At 37.6% G+C, this 20,001-nt stretch overlaps 2 protein-coding genes across 4 annotated transcripts; both read right to left on the bottom strand.

Annotated features, from left to right (window-relative positions):
* Positions 1-335: 335 nt before the first annotated feature.
* On the bottom strand, positions 336-13,399 carry LOC104449733 (kinesin light chain 3). 3 transcript variants are annotated; one of them, XM_039316075.1, is made up of 19 exons: positions 13,135-13,399; positions 12,458-12,565; positions 11,428-11,618; positions 11,240-11,344; positions 10,573-10,673; positions 10,234-10,312; positions 9,474-9,485; positions 8,938-9,003; positions 8,127-8,195; positions 8,003-8,059; positions 6,759-6,836; positions 5,454-5,551; positions 5,328-5,373; positions 4,521-4,648; positions 3,385-3,490; positions 2,978-3,040; positions 2,029-2,094; positions 1,046-1,297; positions 336-935 (listed from the first exon to the last, which is right to left on the bottom strand). In XM_039316075.1, the coding sequence occupies exons 1-18, from the start codon at positions 13,223-13,225 to the stop codon at positions 1,097-1,099; spliced, it is 1,665 nt and encodes a 554-aa protein (XP_039172009.1). In that variant the 5' UTR covers positions 13,226-13,399; the 3' UTR covers positions 336-935; positions 1,046-1,096. The 3 variants fall into 3 exon arrangements, with proteins under 3 accessions (XP_039172009.1, XP_010062282.2, XP_039172010.1); XM_010063980.3 differs by having other exon boundaries at positions 336-930; positions 12,458-12,555; positions 13,135-13,248; XM_039316076.1 differs by lacking the exon at positions 9,474-9,485 and having other exon boundaries at positions 336-930; positions 13,135-13,398.
* Positions 13,400-14,316: 917 nt separating this feature from the next.
* LOC104449732 (glutamine synthetase nodule isozyme) lies at positions 14,317-18,213 on the bottom strand. Its single transcript, XM_010063974.3, has 12 exons — positions 18,034-18,213; positions 17,110-17,149; positions 16,911-17,014; positions 16,717-16,765; positions 16,494-16,600; positions 16,300-16,387; positions 15,744-15,872; positions 15,554-15,628; positions 15,426-15,479; positions 15,274-15,311; positions 14,983-15,142; positions 14,317-14,737 (listed from the first exon to the last, which is right to left on the bottom strand). Exons 1-12 carry the CDS (start codon positions 18,105-18,107, stop codon positions 14,585-14,587), a joined length of 1,071 nt encoding a protein of 356 aa, XP_010062276.1. The 5' UTR covers positions 18,108-18,213; the 3' UTR covers positions 14,317-14,584.
* Positions 18,214-20,001: the final 1,788 nt, after the last annotated feature.

Raw genomic sequence — 20,001 nt, 5'->3', positions numbered from 1 at the left:
CTTTTCGCAATCGACAACGAATGTCAAGGTGGGCTACAGATGTTTCCACTAGTTGCAGAGGAGATGATCCAAGTACTCGTGAGACCAGGCAATGTGGAAAGCACATGAAAGCTTCCGAATGTGACGATGGATCAACACATTGAGAATGATATAGACCTTATATTATCATCTTATGTTGGACGTAATTCGCAGACAAAGAAAGCTTTCAGAACATGCGTAATGCATTTTTAAAAATACTAGGAGTGAATTCCACGCGATCCTACATATCTACTGGTTCAAGTACCTTCTTTCTCTGTTTTTGCTCGTCTAGTTGAAGTATCATCACCCGTCATGCAAAATAGCAGCAGTCCAATTTTGAGTGAAACAACTGGGAACCGATCAAACAACAAAAAGTTGGCATTTAACCATCCCTCATCAACTCGAAGACTGTTGAATGCCAAGAAACTATGAAATGCGTAGCTAACTAAACTCTCTGCAATGTGGAAATTGAATAGCCAAGCAACTAGATACGAAACCTCATTGCCTACGTTTAACATAGGACGTACAGCCTCCCAGAGCCCACCTAAATAGCAGGCACACGAAATAACAAGACTTCCTGAACCTTCTAAGATCTCAGTGACTCCACATATCTCTATGCGCTGCCTTGAAAAACAACTTCCGAGCAACCTCCAAGCATCTAAGTACCTTAGCATCTCAATGAACTTCTCCACTAAATATGAGAGGATCATCAAGACAAAAAAGGCACGATATCCCTAATGGTATACCACTTTGTTCTGCAATGTCTTCAGTAATCTTACGGAAGCTCACTGGTTGTGATGATCACCAATTTATTGCTCTATCAGAACCAGATCAACCTCAGAAGCCGCAGAGTTCCATCTTGATGTTGATTAATCAATTTATGTTCCCTTTCCAAAAAATAAATTAGTGTTCCTGCACTTTTGGAGCATCACAAATTAGCTAAATAAACGATGTAGGTGAAAATAGTTGATGCATTTAGTAGAATATTTTTACTAAATTGAACCTGCACGAGAAAGTATTGTTTTACCTTAAATTCTTCAACAGAGTAACTCCAGATCCAGCATTAAGAAGCTCCAGTCTACTTCTTATGTCTCCTCATTTGAGAAATTTCCTTTTCAACTTGACTAATTTCGTAGTTCAGCTCACGCGTAGTGACTTTTTGAGAATGCTGCATCCCTTGCTGAGTGATTTCCCCAATCAAGCTTGCTAGATGCTTTAAACATGAGAGATACTCAACCTTCACCTCAGCAAAACCAGAGACCGACCTCTCACTAGCGAACTGCATGTGAACATAAGATAAACCTGATTTCTATCACAATCAATCTAAAATTATAAGATCATAGTGGGCTACCCCCACCCTTGAACTTTTAACCAACAGTGGCATCGCTGATTTTAGTGAATTACCATATTGCCAATCTAGCCCACATTCTGAGTAATCTTCTCTTATATTCAGTTTAAATCTTGATGGTTTTCTCTGCTTAATTGACATACTGTGTTTATATAGTATTGATCGATGGCAGATGCTCCAATAATCAGTTTAATGGCAGAAAGAAAAAGGAAAGGTCTAAAATATCACCACAATGAGAATTAGTGGCAAGAGTTTGAGTAATACTCAGCACCGCACGCAACATATTTTCCACATATTTTTTGTTGCCCTTGTACATCTAAGGCAAAGAGTTTACTCCCATACTAATGGCTAATCCAAATGCCAGTGCTGCAATCTGAGGAAATGAGTCAGATTCACTTCACCAGTACCATTATCTCAGCAGTTGCTAACAATCCCAAATCTAAATTGAATGAGGACATATCACCTAGAAATGTCCCAGTTAGGCTATGCATTAGAAAAGGAAACATGTACAAAAATAACATCAGCACACATCCCTGGGCAAGGTAGCCTTTTTATCAGTGACCACATAGCATCAAGCCAAAGATCTATATCTGTAAAACTCAGGAAAGCAACACACAAAAAAGAACATAAGGCTTAGTCCACTTAAGGGCAGAGCGATTAACCTCTTTGTAAGAAGACATGCATTGTAAAAGGGCGTCTTCAGCTTCAACAAGATGTGAGTTTTCATCCTGGTCAAAAGAAAAATAGATATGACAAGTCAAATGCAGTGAAGTAGCTCAACAGGATGCTTGCATTATTGAAGAAGCACTGTATAAAATCATTATATAGGCATACGCAGAACTCTATCAGTCTCAGAAAGGTAAGAGGCTGGCCATTGATGTGCAAACTTGCAATGAGGAAGGCGGCAATAGATTTAAAGAAATGTATGATAGGAAGATGACCAACTGTTCAACATTTCAAGCTAAAGTGTAGCGCAGCATTCTATTCGAACGTAAAGCAAGGGTATAACTTCTTTGTGAAAGAAGACTAGAACTTCAACTTTAACCACAGACCAGATTCACAATTATTCCTGAAGTTTGATTGTCTATCAGCAACATTGCTATTAAGTAACAAGGACAAGAACAGAATGTGTGCACACGGGATACCCGCCAGTATAAATGTTATAGACAACATAATGCCAAAGCTCCTCAATAAAATAGCCAAACAGATGTGATGCAATGAATTCAAGATATCAATGCCACGTATGATCACTGAAAAGCAGCATTGCCCAATTCTATTGCACGTCTATATTGAATTAGAGCATCTGACTTTCTTAAAGTTCAACGTAATTGTGAAGTTTAACCCATTTTGAAGAATATACAATTAACGAAAGAAGTACGTGATCTTTTTCTTTTTGACCAGGGAAAAATAGTGCATGATACTCCAAACAAATAGCCCAATTCCGGAACACGTGAATGTTGGAATTGAACCTGATGCTCCAAAGTTTACATCATGCCATTAGAAGGAAATAACACAACAATCATCATGTTGCCAAACGCAAAGTAAAGATGCATCCCATGAGTAATTTGGAAAGGTAAAAGTAAAATAATAACTTGATTTTGCAATACTAACCCTTGACTCTTGCAATTCTTCCTTGGTAAGGCCCAGAAGCCCTAATGAATCAAATGACTGCAGCTGGAAACAAGTCCATGAAAAAGAAAAATGCCTCAATCAACATCATTAAGCTTAAGCTAATGCCAGAATCAGTGAACCTAAAGAACCCAAAATTATTGAATTGATTGTACTTACGCGCTTGACAAAAGCCAACATTTGATTTTTTAAGAACTGACCAGGGGCACCTTGACCCAAAATGGTTTGTTTCAATTTCACAATAGAATGACAAAACAAGCTTTCTCACATGCCTTGTTGTTTAAGACAAAATTAAGATATCCGACAAGGTGACGGTCAGTGGACTTCCATAACCACAAATTTTTCCTTCAATGTCAAGATATCGAGAGAATGAAATAATACAAACTTACTAGTACGATCATTGCTATGCGTCCCTTGTTTCCACTCTCTGCAGAATTTCCATTTCTCCATTGACCTCCCTGCTTCACTGATTTGTTAAGTACTTCCCTCGCTATTCTGTCATCGGAAGTTAATTTTTTAATAAACATTAAAGCAAGACAGAATTGACCCTGTCAAAAGTGGAATTTAATCAAACATCATCAGAATAAGCACCATATGTTTTTTTATGATCTTCACCTTCTAAATGACCCAACTTCCCAAAGTCCCATAAATTTTCGAAATTGTGATCATGAATGGAAAGGAAATATAGGCGATACATAGCATAGAGACTGCATAGCCAAGTAATGCAGTCTCTCCAAAGAAAGGGTCTCTTGCATGAAGGAAAAGATTTTATGATCGAGGTGAACAAAGGTGTCCTGACAAGGTGGAAGGAGAGGAAAGAGCCCTATAAAAGATTGATGGAATATACACCAGCAACCTTCAAGAATGAAAATTCATGTAGGTAAATGTTTAAGGAAAATAAGATTACAGGACGCTCAAACTAACTGCAATGCTATAATATGACTTTCAAATGCTGCATTATAGCTTTCAGAATCAAAGTTCCTGGCCAAGCCACAGATAATCTAAGAAAAGAAGAGAGTTAGGTAAAAGATTCCTAAAAGGCTAAGTAGACAGAGTATTACAGTCATTGACTATTGACTTAGAATACATGAGCCATTCAGTGTGCCTTCTTGTTAAATTCCTCCAAGCTCTTCAGTCCCATCAACTAGGATATAATATCTATTGTCCTCTGCAGAAGGAGGAGCATGATTTCTGCGTAGGACTTAAAAGACAAAACCCTGAAGATCCAAAGAGCATCAAGGTCGATCACAAGATAGTCAGATTTAGTTGTGGCTTACAATTGTTTTACTCAATCTTATGGAATTCAACTGTACAGTTAAAACCTAAGATTAAAGAATGACGACTTATGATTGTATTAGTAAATTATTAGGGATTGCCAAATGCCAAACAGATGGCACAAGTCAAAACAAGTTAAATTCTCGAGACTCTATAACCTTTTATGGCTCAAACCAATGTGAGAGAGAGAGAGAGAGAGTATGTTGAAGCTCAAGCTAATAGGGAAGACTTAAAGAATAAAGCAATTTACCTTATCGAGTTGTCTAGGAAACCTTTTGCCTTGTCTAGCTCAACAATTGCTTCTGCTGGATTTCTCTTCCTTGACTGATTGGAAATTAGCATTCCCACCCTAGCCAAGTGAAGCATGTTGGCTGCAACCTGCCCAAGGATTCCACTTCAATCTTAAAAATAGTACTCAATGAGAATAAAGTACAAGGCCTGTCACCATTCTTATTCTTTCAGTACATGTAACACAAGCCCTCAATGAACAAGTTTTGGGAACAATTTGGCGATTCTACATTTTACATATAAAGAAATGAAGATTTAGTACCCTTTTCTTCGGAAGTTATGTAACCAACTTACTATTCAGACCCAGCAAAAAGGGAAAATAATGGTCCACATTCAATGCAAAGCGGTAGTATAATTCAAAGGAATAAAAAAATCTAACAAATGACATAAGACAAGCTTCAACTTCTACATAAAATCTTCAACAATTCAAAAATCACTCTTATGGGAACAAAGGATTATAAAGTGACGTTCTATAACACATCAACCAGATCATGTAGACATGCCCACTTTCAGCAATGCACATCCCAAGTTTGGCCAAAGTACCTCCTAGCAGAAAATTTTGCAAGTATGTACAGCAAAGCCATCGAGTGATTCAAATTGTGGCACCTCAAAGTAAACAAGTAGAAATACAAGGTTTATAGCCTAACCAGCGAAGACAAATTTCTCAATTTTCAGAAACAATATGGAGAGAAAAGGCATCAATAAGACATCCAGGTATCAAGAAAAATCAAGAATTCTAAATCATATTGAGAGTCGATGACAGTAGAACCTGTATGTGGCTTTCTGTCAGCAAAATCTTCCTTGCTTCCAGACACCTATAGGAACAATATCTCCGAAACTTATTTGGAATTTTTACGAAGAATTGTCATTTTCAAATATTAAGATGATAACTCACCTTTCGAGAAGTTCTTGTGCTTCCCTCAACTTTCCAGCTGCCTGTAGAGTCAGGGCAAGTCCTTCAGCAGCCAGGACAGTCTCCACAGAATCCCATCCCTTGTAGCCCATTGAACATTAATTAGACAGTGAAGGAATATGTCGAAAAACAAAGAGGGAACCGTGGTGGCTTCCGTTGATGTCAAAGCAAGTATATGATTAAACCTTATCTTATCATTGTACGTACAGTAAAGAGAAAGCTCAAGTGAATCTTACATTACTTTGACAATTGGCAAGTCCAATGGTTGCTGCATACGAACGCATTGCCAATCATCATTGGCCCAAAATAAAATGAATAGGAAAAATTTCATTTCGAATTTCGAATAAAATAGTGAAAGAAGTTTATAGTAAAATGAGATTAAATTAAATTTAAATTTATATTAGATAAAGCAAAAGTTCCAATAATTTAAAATCCAAACCAAATATTTATTTTTTTGAAGCTATAGCAAGGACAAGTCTCATAGTAAAATTAAAATGACAAATTATGAAGCCAAAAGTTTTGTAAGTCAAGTTTCAAATATAAATCAAAACTAAACAATATCTTAAGCCATAAAATGACCTATTCTAGAAAGAGAAAAGAAATGTGGAATGCACCTAAAATAGTCAAATGTTGCTATTGAAAATAAATTAAGATGAAAACCATGATTGCACTTGCCCAATGTAATTTATACTCTAAAATAATCATTTGAAACAAATTAATTTTATGCTAGAACTAAAATAAGATGTTTGCACTAAGAGTACATATTGAGATTATCAATGATAAGGATGTTTAGTAGAGAAAATACACTCCCTTAATCAATCGATTCTTGAATTAAATTGATGTTATAGAAGAAATTTCATGATCGCAGACTTAATATACAAGATTCCTCCAACTTCTCCGTCCATGTGCATGCACGGTCTGTGGAGCTAGTAGACATTTATATGACTAAGCCACCTATTTTCTTTTTGGCAAAGATGAATTGTTGGCAACCGGACAAACATATTAACATATCACCAAAAATATATTGCAAGTACTCAATGATTGCAAAACTTGTGCCTTCACTAGTCTGCAATTTTCCATCCAAATTTTGTACTTATGTTCAATTTTCTTATCCTTTCCACGAGTAGGTAGGTACTTATGTGATCATATCACTCAATTGAAGCCAATTCAAAAATTCAATGACTTGATTGAACAATTGAAGGTACAACAACCTGAATCAGTCTCAAAATTGAATAGTCAATTCTAATGTATCATAATCAAGGACCAAAGTTTCAAGTAATATCAAACCTTGGACAACTCCAACATATGAAGAATCTTTCTCTGCAGATTCTCAGCATCCTCAAAACGACTGGACTTTAGATACATCTAAACAAGGCAAAGGGCAATGGTTTGTTTACATAGATGGAAGATCTAAACTAACTTATTATTCAAAAGATAAAAAATCAAGGTAGCATTATAAATAAAAATAAAAATCATGGTACACTGTAAGGTATTAGGATAATGTTGCCTAAACAAGAGTGGAAAAGGCCAAAAAGCAGATCAAATATCAGAAGGATTCACAGTGTTTTGTGAATTGTGATTGGACAATGGCACTCAATTCATAACTGGACAAAAAATTTAGTCCTTGCCTTCATAACACTCTAGGTTTCACTTTTTGGGATAAATGCACCCTTTTGTTATAGTAAAAAGAAACTATATGTAACATAATCATGGCTATTGTGAAAAAAAAAAAAATATATATATATATATATATATATATACACATCACAAGATCATGTCATCTAACTAGCTAGAACCTGTCATGTCTCCCAGAGTTCTGCTTTTGATTTTGTCACGATCATTTTATTCCACCTAAAGGGCAAAGTGGGAGTTATACTAATACATTAATATCATTTCTTTTAGTCTTTCATATCATTTGTAGAGGATGATCATTTCTCTAAAGTTCAGTGAACCCAAAAGACCCGTCCAAGAAATTCAAAAAAGCGATGCCCAAATCAATAAGTTTGTACTTTGAAAGCATTCACAATGTAAAATCAGAGTTTTAAACTGAAAATTCAAAAGAACACAACAGACATGTTCGTGCCTATGGTCAATAAGTTTTTTGGGCCAATCCTATGGTCAACAAGTTGGGATAACAGAAAAAATCTAATATTTATGAAATCTAAATGATTATATACTCAAAAAATTTCCTCTCAAGTTCATGTATCCATCAATAAAAACATCTTCCTTCTGGTATAGAAGCCCCACCTCAATGGTGAAGCATTCTTGAATATCAATCGATGAAATGTCACTACGCTATGCTTTATCTACATTGCTTTAAAAAGACAATAGCTCTCATCAAATATGTTACCAAGATTGATGTTTGTCACATTCAGTTGTCGCTCACATAAAATTTCAGACTGGGGAAGCAACAAAGGCCAACATCTAATTTTCATGAAAAAGCCCAACAGTAGAGGTTCCATGTCAACAGAGGTTTGAATCATGTTTGTTAGTCAACAAAAGACCAAGTATAAATGAATGAGACGTGTCACCTGAGCTAGATGACGCAACCTCTTCAAGCATACCATAGATTCTCCTTGACCAGCTTCCTGCGTGTTATAATTCCAGTTAGAAAGGAGAACAGAAAAAAGAAAATCAGCTTGTTTTCCCACGTACCTCCAAAATCCTGATTGAATCGAGGATAAGAGCATCTGATTCCTTTTCTTTTCCTTGTAGATGTAGCACCTGCAGTTCAATCACATAGCCCTTTCCAGATTATGTTGGCTCAAGCGGAAAAAAATAACATAATCATAGGCACATAGTGCAGTGACTCTTCCTTTTGGAATGCCACAAACACATTAATGAATCTTCATGTTCTAGAAATGCATCATCAATGTAATTGGAACCATCAGGCAGCATTAGATATGTGTAATGACCAGAAACATCAATTAAGAAACTATAAAGCACCTGAACTTGAATAGCTGATGAATTTAGAGTCCAGGGGTAAAAGACAAAAGTTAATTTGTGCAAAAGAAGTACAGTCAGGAAGAATTTAATCACCAACTAACAAAGATATTAACATGGATCCATTATGGCCTCATAAGCTTCAGGCGTCTCACAAAAATTGGTGTTCAGTGCTGCTATAAACAAGTTATCTCTTATCTCTTTGTAATTTCAAGTTTACGAATATATGTATGCAGAAGAAATGTGAAAAAAAAATAAAAATGGAAAAGCAATTAATAAACCTCTCATGAAATAATGTTTGCTAGAAAATGGAGGGGCGAAAGGAAACCATCGCCAAATATGACTTTGAAAGACTAAGGTCATGCAGCTAATGCACAAATGGAGTAAAGAAAAGGATATCAACATGGTATACTAGTGCTAGAGAACTACCAAGAACAACATATTGCAGACATAGGCAATTTAAGAAGTGGAATTATCTAAACAAGTTGAAGAATAGTACTAATATAGAAAACCGTGAGTTTACCATTCCCAGATGATACATGGTATCTGCATAGTCTGGATGACCATACCCCAACACTCTCCCTTTTATCTGAATCATTTCAACATAACACTGAGCTAACAGTTTCACATAACAAGCAATTGCTTCATCTGAATCACTAAGCATATGCATATTAAAGAAATGGAACTCTGTTTATGCAGACTCTGGTTATTGCTTCAGATATCATTATCATGACTACTACGGAAGAGCTTCAACTGTAAACAAACATTTCCAAAGAGTGAAATTCAATAATTCTTTTTATGTGCCTATTATAAGCTTGAGCTGATCGAGCCATTAACGACGAAGCATGTGATGTTGGAGGAGCTCGAAAGTTGGAAAAGTGGTAGCTCTCACGCTTCAAGAACAAGTATTATGCAATTTAGGGAGTTGAGACGAATAACCATGCAAGGAACTACAGATGAATCCAGCAAGTGCTTGCACATATAACCATGCGAGAATGTATGTACGACTCCATCAAGTGCTTGGACGCAACGTTAAAACGTATGGCTCACATATCATACCTTCAGAGCTCTCTGTCCAAATAATCATTGCCGGACTCAGAAGACACAAAAAACACAACAAATTAGAACAATGAGAACAAAAAAAAAAAGAAAATTTGCATTTGTGTTGAAAATATTATGCATAAATGGCTAAAGTACGTAGCAATCAAACAGGAATAAGAGGAGCATGTAACCACCACTCTTAAATCAACTTAGTAAATGCCAGAGTTTGGCTGATGGTTGAAGCAAAAATGTTTTACTGATGAGTAGAAAAGATGCATTAGACTGACAGTGACTAATCTGAAACAAAGATAATAAAATCACCTCCTTCATTATATGGCATTTTTCAACACAGCAACAGAATGGAGACACACTAACCACTACTCTCTGAATATGGCAAGTAGTTCTACTTAGTTCCTCCCCTCCCTCAAAGCCCCCCTTCCCCCTCTCTCCTGCCCTCCGTCCTCAGAATGACCTAACTTCGATGGAAGTAGACCTATAAAAGGTGACAAAAATCTTTTAGATAAGAATGACATAGTGTCAAACTGTTAGAACCAAGCAAAAGAATTTTCTTTAACTAACCCATCACACAGTTACCCTTTTCATTTCCTAGGCTAAGTTACTGAGTAAAATAGTCATAAAAATAAAAATAAAATAAAAAAATCTCAGCATTAAATTGCCGCATTCTGAGGTCTCCCTATCAGATATAGGCATAGACTCGATATACACATCATGGTATACCCAAGAATCTAACGCCACGATTATTGAATATCTTATTTACCTCATAGTAGATTTGAGCTTCTTCTAACTTCCGCTGTGCAAGATAAAACTGGCCAAGATTGTGAAAGGCAACTCCAACTCTGCATGTTACAGGTCCCGGAGAGCAAATCAATTCATATGACATGCAACAGACTACAGCCCAGTCAAGGCAAAGCAACTAGCAGGAGCAAATATATCCGAACAAACAGAGCAAGACAATGTGCTGTGCATTTTGTACGTATCAGCCTATGCATAATTCTGTCACTTCAATAATATTTACCATCATGGTGCAAAGATGCCAAGAAAAAAGTCATAATGGTCTGCAATCTACTGCAAATTTGACATAAGTATCAAGCTATACCGTATATCCTGAGGACCAAATGACTCTTCAAGAATATTGACTGCCTCCAAGTACAGTGGCTCAGCTTTATCAAATGCCTTCATAACCCTATAAAGCTCTGCCTGAACAGAATATCGGAACCCAACAGATTATAATTCAGCACCCGCAGTTTCACAAGTGACATAGCTTGTCATTGATTACTCAATATAACAATTGCATTAAATCAATTCAATTCATCGTTCCCAGATATGCTCACCAAGAGAGATGGAATAGTCGTAATGGAACAATATTACTTTGATTTGGGGCATTGAACTAACAGATTCCAAAATCATAAAATAAATGTTCTTAGAAGACCCATAAAAGTTCAACCCTTAAAGTATCCAAATAGGAGAGATGTAGTCCTGCTTACATGGTTAGTACTGAGTGAATGATTTAGAAGATGGCTAGAGGAAATATCACAGGCAAAGTTAGCTTTAAACTTCACCAATAAATTCAAAAGATACCATCTAATTCAGTACCATCTAATTCAGTCTTCTTTCCATCAGTTAATACAAATGAAACACAAACATGGTTATCGACATAGATAAGTGAAAGCTCCTTTAGCACAATTTCTTATTCAACTTTCCAGATATTTGGAACAAGGCAAGCATATATATAGGGAAAGGAAGCAACTGATTAGTTGACCCACGAGATTGTTGCATGAGGATGCCACATGCGGGTCCCTCTCTCCAAACCCTTCTTTAGCTTCTTGCAGTGCAGAAAGGAAGAATCTTTCAGCTTGCTCCAGTTTACCCTAGCATGTTAAAATGAAAAAGATTAAACAACACTGACAATACCAGATTCAGAACAATAGAGTACATCACCAAGGAAGCCTGCCTGGAGAAATGAATCTCTCCCATTATCAGTGAATACTCTCCACTTGGTCGTATGAATATTCGATACAACTGAACCGTCATCAATCCTACGAAGTCCAACAATTTCAGCAGCTTCTGCATTATTTTCAGAGTTTGACTCAATTGACACCCCATCTGCAACAGCTGGATTTGAACTTGTCCCAAGAAATATTGCTGCGTCCAGTATTGTGCAGATAATTGATTAGAGTAATACCATCACTACATATAAGGACTTAGCATTCAATATGATCAGGGATTTGCATTGTTAAGCGAAGCTACAAGAATCAACCAAGATTTTCAATATAGGAGAACGAAACATCACTGTGAGACTCACCTTACTATAAATTAGAAAGATCTGGAACAATTTAATTTTGAAGAACCAATCACATAAAAGATGCAAGATAAATACAAGGAATAAACAATTGAAGCATATCGCGTTGGCATCACTACCGTACTGCATATGCTAAGAGCAAGTCTCAAGGGAAGCAAACAAAAATTAAAATAATGAAAGGTAGATTGTATGACCACAACAGAAGTGCATTTTCAAGGGCATGGATGTGCTCAGAGAAAGTTTAACCTTGAAACTGCCAAAAAGCAATAGTAATTTTTGTCACGTTCTTTTCCCAGATAGCACATCTAATATTCCCTCCCAGGAAGTATTGGAGAGTTTGAAACAGGGTTTCTAGAGAGAAAATCTGACAATTCCACGGATTATCTGTGACCAGACACACATACACAACACTAAATGTAAATGCACTAGTTCAATGATAAAGCTTCAGTCTTTTTCCAACTCAAACAAGCATAACAGATACATTGCTCTTGCTTGCAAACAGTTAACAGGACTCAAAAGAAAACAGGAAGCTTGTGAATTGTTTGGCACATGACTGCGTAAGTCGTAAAAAGAAATTCAAAAAAGAACGGAAAGTGGCTAAGAAAAACAGGAATGCAGGTTTCAACTAAAAAATCATTTTAGAAGCATAACTAAGTTGTAGAAAGATCCCCAGAAAAGTTACCAGCTTGAACAGCCACAACAACCCACCAAGGGAACTCCTCGCGATCCTTTCGCCATGCATCGCCACCCAATTGGAACATATGCGAACCCTCGCGGGGCCTACCACATTCTTTAGAAGACAGATCAGGCAATTGAAAGACAAGATCCACAATTCCTTTGTGACAGTAGGCAAACAACAAAAGAACCAAACACTAGTTTCGATTAACAACATAGGATTAGAATATATAGTCCACAAACTTATCGAATTACGGGTCAACATAGGATTCTTCTTCGTTTCGCACCTCACTCGTGCACTCGACAAAAACATCATGAAATCCCATGTATATGTTGTCAAGCAATGCTTTGCGATAACAGTTCACAATATTGTCAAAAGAATGAGCCTAACTAAGCAACACCTATGATGCAACAGCGAAAGGATTTAGGCAACCGCCCTAATCATCAAAAGCAGCATTCTGCCAAAAGCTGCTCAATTGCTCCAAACTAAACTTTTGCAGGTAATCACAACCTCGAGAACCCGTCGCTCATCAAAACCATTCTCACGCCGAACGTCGGGAATAAGCATTTTCTGGCGGATAGCAAGAATTCTCAAACTGACAAACAATGCTTGAAGCAGCAACAGCAACAGCAAGAACAACAACAACAACACACACACACACGAGTGGTACGAGAGAATCGTACTTGGAATTGGAAGAGCCAATGGGTCGGTGAATGGTGATCGGGGAGGAGGACGAATTCGACGGACAAAATTAGCTGCTCGTCGCAGAAGCATCTCTCTCTCTCTCTCTCTCGAGCTTGATTCGGCAAAAAAACAAGGCTTTGAAGGCGAACGAAGATGCACTGTAAAAGCTTCAGCGGTGAACAGCGTCGCCTTTCCTGGAAAAGTCAAAGCCCTTTGACTCTCGGTGCAGTTTGGAGATTCTGTCGCGGGGTACTCGTTTGTATCCGTGCCTCTCGAACGCACGCAAGTCTAGTGAAAATCCTGGAAAACTCCCTCTCAAAGTCAAAGCAGTAATCCCGGTAAATCCTAATTTACCCGATTAATTTGGTTTGGTCGATGTCATTAAAAAACCAGAAAAAAAAAATCACTTGAACTATTTTAAAGTTCAATTATGATTCCATTCTATTACGCCATTTGTATTTTATTTGTGAAAAATTATCATGTAATACGATGTGGTGATTAGTATAACAATCATGGAGTGGTGTCGTCCTATTAATGTATATGACATCTCGTGTATTGATTTGAAAATATAAATAAGCCTGGCACAAAAACAAAAAATGCACATTATTAAGTTCCATGACTATAAATTAATCTAACCAGCGTTTGTGCATAAATACCATCTCTATTGTGGCAAATTGAATAAAAACTATGTCATGACCGAATTTTAGTACACCCTGGGATTGGCTATTTGGCCAACCGAACCGACCAGAAACTTTACATTTAACCTGCTGAGCAGAATCTAAAGGGGAATTGCAGATCGCATACTCTATCGAAACCAGTACAACCGGAGCTTGTTTCGTGGCGAAAATCAATCATTGGATTGAGCTGTTTTTATTTGACGATGAGACTGTCGGGGGATTCAGTCAAGTAGTCGTTGGATATCTTCCTTGAGCATTCCATAGCAGGAGGTCATTCAAACCTCAGTCAAGCTTTGAGACCACAAGTAACATGTGTCAGGCCATGCCCTAATATCCATCGAAATCAGACCTTCTACAATGAGTGAATGTTTCCAGTGTTTTGAGTTAATGACCGTTGGCGCCAGTAACTCGGGTCTGTTAATCCGTTTAACTTTCAACATTCAATGTTCGCATTTACAAATGCCGAAAAATCAACTCCCAGGAAAGAGTGAGGAGGCACAAATATATGAAACCAAGAGCATGAAAATTTAGCCCTTCCACATAGTAATTCAAATTGGCGTCTGCCATTATTCGAAGAAACAGACTGACTCATCTTCACAAGTAAAGCATTGAGGTTTACCTTGCCACCTCAGTACAAGGGGCAAACATTGGTAACTGAGTGAACCTATAATCGAAGAAAAACGAATGCAAGCATTCCAATTGGTACACAAATCTTTCCTTGGTATCAAACGAAAAGGAAACCACGATCTCTTGAAGACGAGAAGCTGCAAACTCATGGCTTCCACAGGATGGTGGTCTCTGCAATCATGGAAGTGACCACATACGGGTCCATGTTGGAAGCAGGCCTTCTGTCCTCAAAATAGCCTTTTCCATCTTTCTCCGTGTCTCGCCCAACTCGAATTGACGCACCACGGTTTGCAACTCCCTGTCCAACCGTAAGTAAGAGTTTAACATTACAAGGATTCTGTAATTATACTGCCAAAAACACCTAGAGATCACACACATTGAGACATACATCTGTCTATACATCATTCTTAAATAAAAAACTACGATTATCGACAGCAACTTTTCCATCTACCTGTAGCAAAAACGTATACTATACTAATAACAAAATAAATGCTGCAGTTCAAAAAAAACATCATTTCCCACTTTCTCCCGTTTTTAACTTACCCATTTGAAAGTGTTGATATCAGCTGTCTCGTGACGTCCAGTGAGACGGCGCTCGTTGCCTTCACCATATGCAGCAATGTGCTCCTTGTGCCTCAGTCCAAGCTTCTCAATTGCTTTCTTAATGATCTCATATCCTCCTTCGTTTCTCATGGTCTTGGTACTGGAGTACAATCACAGAGTTATGCACACGAAGCAGAGAAGGGAACACTGCACATTGAGAGAAAAAGAGAGAGAGAGAGAGAGAGAGAGAGTAATTATTATTCACAGAAGCATGTAAAGGTGAACTGTTACCTGTAGTTAGTGTGAGCACCTGCTCCATTCCAATCACCCTAGAAGGGATAAGTGCAGCAAAAGGAAAGCAAATGAGCCATACAAATTTGAAATATTTCCAAAGTAGACATCACCGAGATGAAAACTAGAAATATGAAGGAAGATCGACTAACCTGAATAGGCTTAGGGTCGAATGAAAGGACCACTCCAGCTATCTCCGTTATCCTCTGTTTACAGATAGGCATGTCAGCATCAACTAATGGAAAACAAGAAGCAGCAGAAGCTTCAAATGTTAAAGTACCTCCAAAATGTAACGGGCGACCCACAATTCATCTGACGCTGAAATTCCCACAGATGGACCAACTTGGAATTCCCACTATATTAGGGGTGAGAAATTATTTGCACGTTTAATTAATAAATATAATATAACTGCAAAGTTTCACATAACAAGGTTGTTAGGTAAATCCTTTTCTCCTGATCTAGTCTCTTACCTGGCCAGGCATCACTTCCCCATTGATACCACTCACGTTAATGCCAGCATACAAGCAAGCCTTATAATGGGCATCGACAATATCTCTGCCAAATGCTTTATCAGCGCCAGCACCACAGTAGTAGGGTCCCTGAAGCATCATAGCAGAAGTCCAAAATCACATAGACAGCACAAGTAAAAGGCACATACCTTTAGTTTTAGGAAAGACAGAAGTTAATAATTAAAAGGTTATAGTTGAGACTCAACAATCAAACTCTCCTACTCAAGAAAAGGAATGTGCATCCCACTCCTTATGAGAAACAAGGGAAGAAAAGGGCAGATTCTTCACACAGCTTATTGACCCTGATCATGATGAAAAATAGACGATTGACCACAACATGACAGCTATCCTTGCTTCCACTTGGCATTCTATCAACAGTTTTTAAGTCTAAGCACAGGAAAATAGTTCGGATCCAAAGCTAATTAAATGGCTAAGGAGAGTGCCAAGCCAAGACCGCACACCAACAACTATGTTCAGTTTTATAGCTGTTGACTTTACAAGCTATAAATTGCATTACCTGGGGACCAGGAAAGCCACCAACTGGCCACCCTAGAGGCCATTTAACATCCTTCTGCAATAGGGTGTACTCTTGCTCGAGTCCATACCTATTTTCCACAAGATTAAAATTTGGCCATAAGTTTGAATGGATGGAAAAGAGGTAATTGTCAACCAACAAACTAATAAAGAAAGGATTGCAGCTTTGAAAGATACCAGGGCTCTTCAACAACAACATTAGGGTGGCTGAAGATCTTGGCAGCAGCACACCTCTTATTTGTGGGAATTGGTTGTCCCCCAGGAGTGTAGGCATCACACATTACCTAAAAACCAATTGGGGTTTTAGACAGCAATTTAAGGACGCTATGAATGCAATTCCCAAGAAAAAATAAACAAGGATGCAAATCGTATCGTGTATAGTAAAGGGGAGAAAACTCACAAGAATGTTGTTGCCCCCTCTGAAAGGATCCTTGAAAATTGCTTGAGGACTGTACAAATCGTATTTCCAAAAAATTAGACAGCATGTGTCAATTCGAGCACCAGTAATCGACGAGTTAACAAGCGAAATTGCCAACATATGACTAAATGAAGTGCTAAAAATTGCTCATCAAGAAGATAAAGCAGAAAACTCACTATAAAATCACTTCACTGTCCTCTCCAGGAGCCTGGTTTGTGCTGGAACCATCATAGTTCCACTTAGGAAGCTTTGAAGGATCATTAACAGGACCAGGGAAAGTCTATATCATCAAAAGGAGCTAAAGTTAAGCAGAGCGTCACCAACAGCAGTAACAACTTGTTCACGTGTCAACTGCTTGTGCACAGAGTTACTTACCCTTGCTTTGCTCCTCATGTCCATCCCAGATCCCCCAATCCTATGCAATGAAACAGTACACATGATCAAAATTAGCATAGTAGAAGGCATCCTCTCATCTCAGGGTCAAAACAAAATGGCATGTAACAGTTAAATAATTAAATGGAAGCTAAAAAATAAACCAAGTAAGATGCCAGAATCCTCAGATATAAGGCCAAGAATGGACAAAAAGGATAGTAAATAAAAAAATAAAAAAAGTCACTTGATGTCTGACAAATAATCCCAACGGTAAGAGTCTTGAAAATATGACCGGAAAGCGTAGACAAATGACAATCTACGAATGTATAAACCCAGCGGAAATCCTATCTTATATTGAATAGATCCGCAAAAGGCAATCACAAGCGAAGCCTCGGTCGGATAATTCAGTGATTTCTCTTGGTGCTAGTACCCTATCCGCATAAAAAATAATATTCAAATTAGCACAGGAAAGACTCCGTTTTCCATGCTCAAATTTCGAAAACTAAAACGGAAGAAACAAAAGTTATGCAACGCCTCGAAGAGGGAAAAGAAACAAGCATTCACACGTGAAGAAACTCAAACGAACGACCACAGTCTTCAAACAAGAAGCGACGAAAACCGAACGCCAACAGGAACCAACTTCCATGAGACTTCGTACACGCACGCACGCACGACACGAGCGATCACAGCAAAACTTGGGGAAGGAAAGCGCCCCGGAAAAAAAGCCAAGAATCCAATTTTAGCAGCTCCGCCATCTTTTTCCACCCGCAAAACGAAAAGGGTCCGCGAGATCACAGACGAACAACGCACTGACGAAGCCTAAGGCCCCGACCCAGAGAGACGCTGGGAGCAAAAGCGACGGAAAGAAGCATTTCTTTTTTTGTTCACGAGAACAGAGTCGAGGGGGTGGGACGGAGGTGGGCTGACCATATGTACTCGGCGATGATCTTCTCGGTGCAGTCCGAGAGGTTGAGGTTGACGAGATCCGAAAGCAGCGACATTTTCCACCCGAACGCTCCAAGAAATCACGAAACGAAATGCTCTGTTCTCGCGCTTCCTGCTCTGTTTCAGCTGGTTCTGCAGGGGATGTGAGGACGGAGGAGAGGGCCCTATCTCCGTTATATAGCGCGCTGCGGTTGAACTCGCACGAAAAGAAAAATCAAATAAAAAATTAATGTCGAATTTCGTAATTTAATATAATTTTGCTGAATACTGAATTTAATATAGACGGCATTAATTTTTTTATGGAAAAGTTTTGATTTTTATTTTGTTGCTTTTTTATTGGATTTCTGGGAACGGTGAGGGGACCCCTGACGACGATGAGATTATCGAGAGAGAGAGATTCTATTCAGATTCCACGATGTGAAGTGTCTGGCTACCATTCGACCAAAAAAAAAAAAAAATTGTGTTTACCGGTTAACCGTTGATCAGGCCAGATCTAACCCTTTGGCTCGTGTAAAATCTCACGCGTGTCGGGACACTGAAGCACACGCACATTCAAAAGTTTGATAGGAAAAAATCATAAAAAATTTCAAATTATGCCCACCAAATATATTTATCCTGAACATTTTTTTTTGTGATATCATAAACTATAAACTTATATATATATGTGATACGTCTATCTTAATTTTATACTTATATGACACATTTATTGAAAATTTGTACTCATGTGTTACATTTACCATTCTTCAAAATTCTTTTAACAAACGTCACTAAAAAACTTATGTGGTCAGATATGTGAATGACGGAAATTAAATGTTGGACAAAAATATGTTAACTCGTTGCATGCTTTTTGTTTTCTTTTTCCCTTTTTAAAAATTTCTCTTTGTTTTCTTTCTTGGTTTGGCAATGGTGAAGATAATAGCGACGACAAGGGTAAGGAGGAAGGAAAAAGCAAAAAAGAAATCTAGATAGACAGTATATGTGTAACTGGAGTCTAAGTTTGAGATTTTTGATATCATGAAAGATAAATTTTGAATAAAGAATCACAAGAATATAAGTATGGGGTTTTTTACGTCACAAAAAAAGTTTAAGATTAATATGTCACATGAATATTAATTTGATAAAATATGTTACACAATTATAAGTTTGATATATTTTATGTAAAAAAAAAGGTTTGAAATAAAAGTATTATAGCAGGCATAGTTTTTTTATTTTTGGTGGTTTTTACCTTAGTTTATATAAACTTTCATATTGTACAAAGATAATGAAAATTTCGAACATATAAAACTGCTCATGAAAATATTCGAACAGCAATGAGCCTATAATTGCTCTACTGTAGCTTAAGCGCTCAGGAAGCTAAAGTCAACTCTCCAGCTATTAAAACCCAATGCTATGTTTGAAAAATGGGACAAAAGGGAGACGGGGAAAATTTGATTGGGAAATTTAAAAAAAAAAAAAAACACTTAAATTTTTATGATTAGAGAGATGGGCGTTAATAAGACCAATCGAAAAACTTGACAAATAAAATGTAGCAGCACCTAACTCTAGTATCATACTGGGAAAATGCAATCGAAAAGTTTAAACCGATAGGTGAATGGAGACTGCATATAAATAAAGAACATATAAATCCTATAATTGGGCGATGTGGGATATTTTGATGACGAGGAAAATTCAATTACTGGTGTTGCTTTCAAACATGGCCTAAAAGTCTAGGAAGTTATTTTGAAGTCCGTTAGAAACAAAATTTGGAAGAACAAAAGAAAAGGAGCAATAGTTTGGTGTTTTGCAGGAAATTTCTAAGCTCGGACTCTGAATTCTCGGTTTGAAATGGAAGCATATGCTAAAGGCCACCCCATTTGACATGTTGGGTTTGGCTTTGATGATGACTGCTAAAGCGAGATGCTCGGTGCAGGATGCTCTTCTAGATAGAATGCCCCCTCATCTTTTGCCTCT

Source organism: Eucalyptus grandis, chromosome 6 (assembly GCF_016545825.1).
Source record: "Eucalyptus grandis isolate ANBG69807.140 chromosome 6, ASM1654582v1, whole genome shotgun sequence".
Lineage (NCBI taxonomy): Eukaryota > Viridiplantae > Streptophyta > Magnoliopsida > Myrtales > Myrtaceae > Eucalyptus > Eucalyptus grandis.
This window is presented reverse-complemented; position numbering and strand designations above follow the sequence as displayed.

Excerpts from the sequence above, each read along its gene's own strand:
- LOC104449732 (XM_010063974.3), bottom strand. The coding sequence starts at position 18,107 with ATGTCGCTGCTTTCGGATCTCGTCAACCTCAACCTCTCGGACTGCACC. Across the intron at positions 17,150-18,033 it reads ATCATCGCCGAGTACATATG|GATTGGGGGATCTGGGATGG; the intron begins GTCAGCCCACCT and ends TTCATTGCATAG. Across the intron at positions 15,629-15,743 it reads GGGAAGTGATGCCTGGCCAG|TGGGAATTCCAAGTTGGTCC; the intron begins GTAAGAGACTAG and ends CCCCTAATATAG.
- LOC104449733 (XM_039316075.1), bottom strand. The coding sequence starts at position 13,225 with ATGCTTCTGCGACGAGCAGCTAATTTTGTCCGTCGAATTCGTCCTCCT. Across the intron at positions 8,196-8,937 it reads CCATGTATCATCTGGGAATG|GTGCTACATCTACAAGGAAA; the intron begins GTAAACTCACGG and ends ATTGAACTGCAG. Across the intron at positions 3,491-4,520 it reads TTCCTAGACAACTCGATAAG|AATAGCGAGGGAAGTACTTA; the intron begins GTAAATTGCTTT and ends TTCCGATGACAG.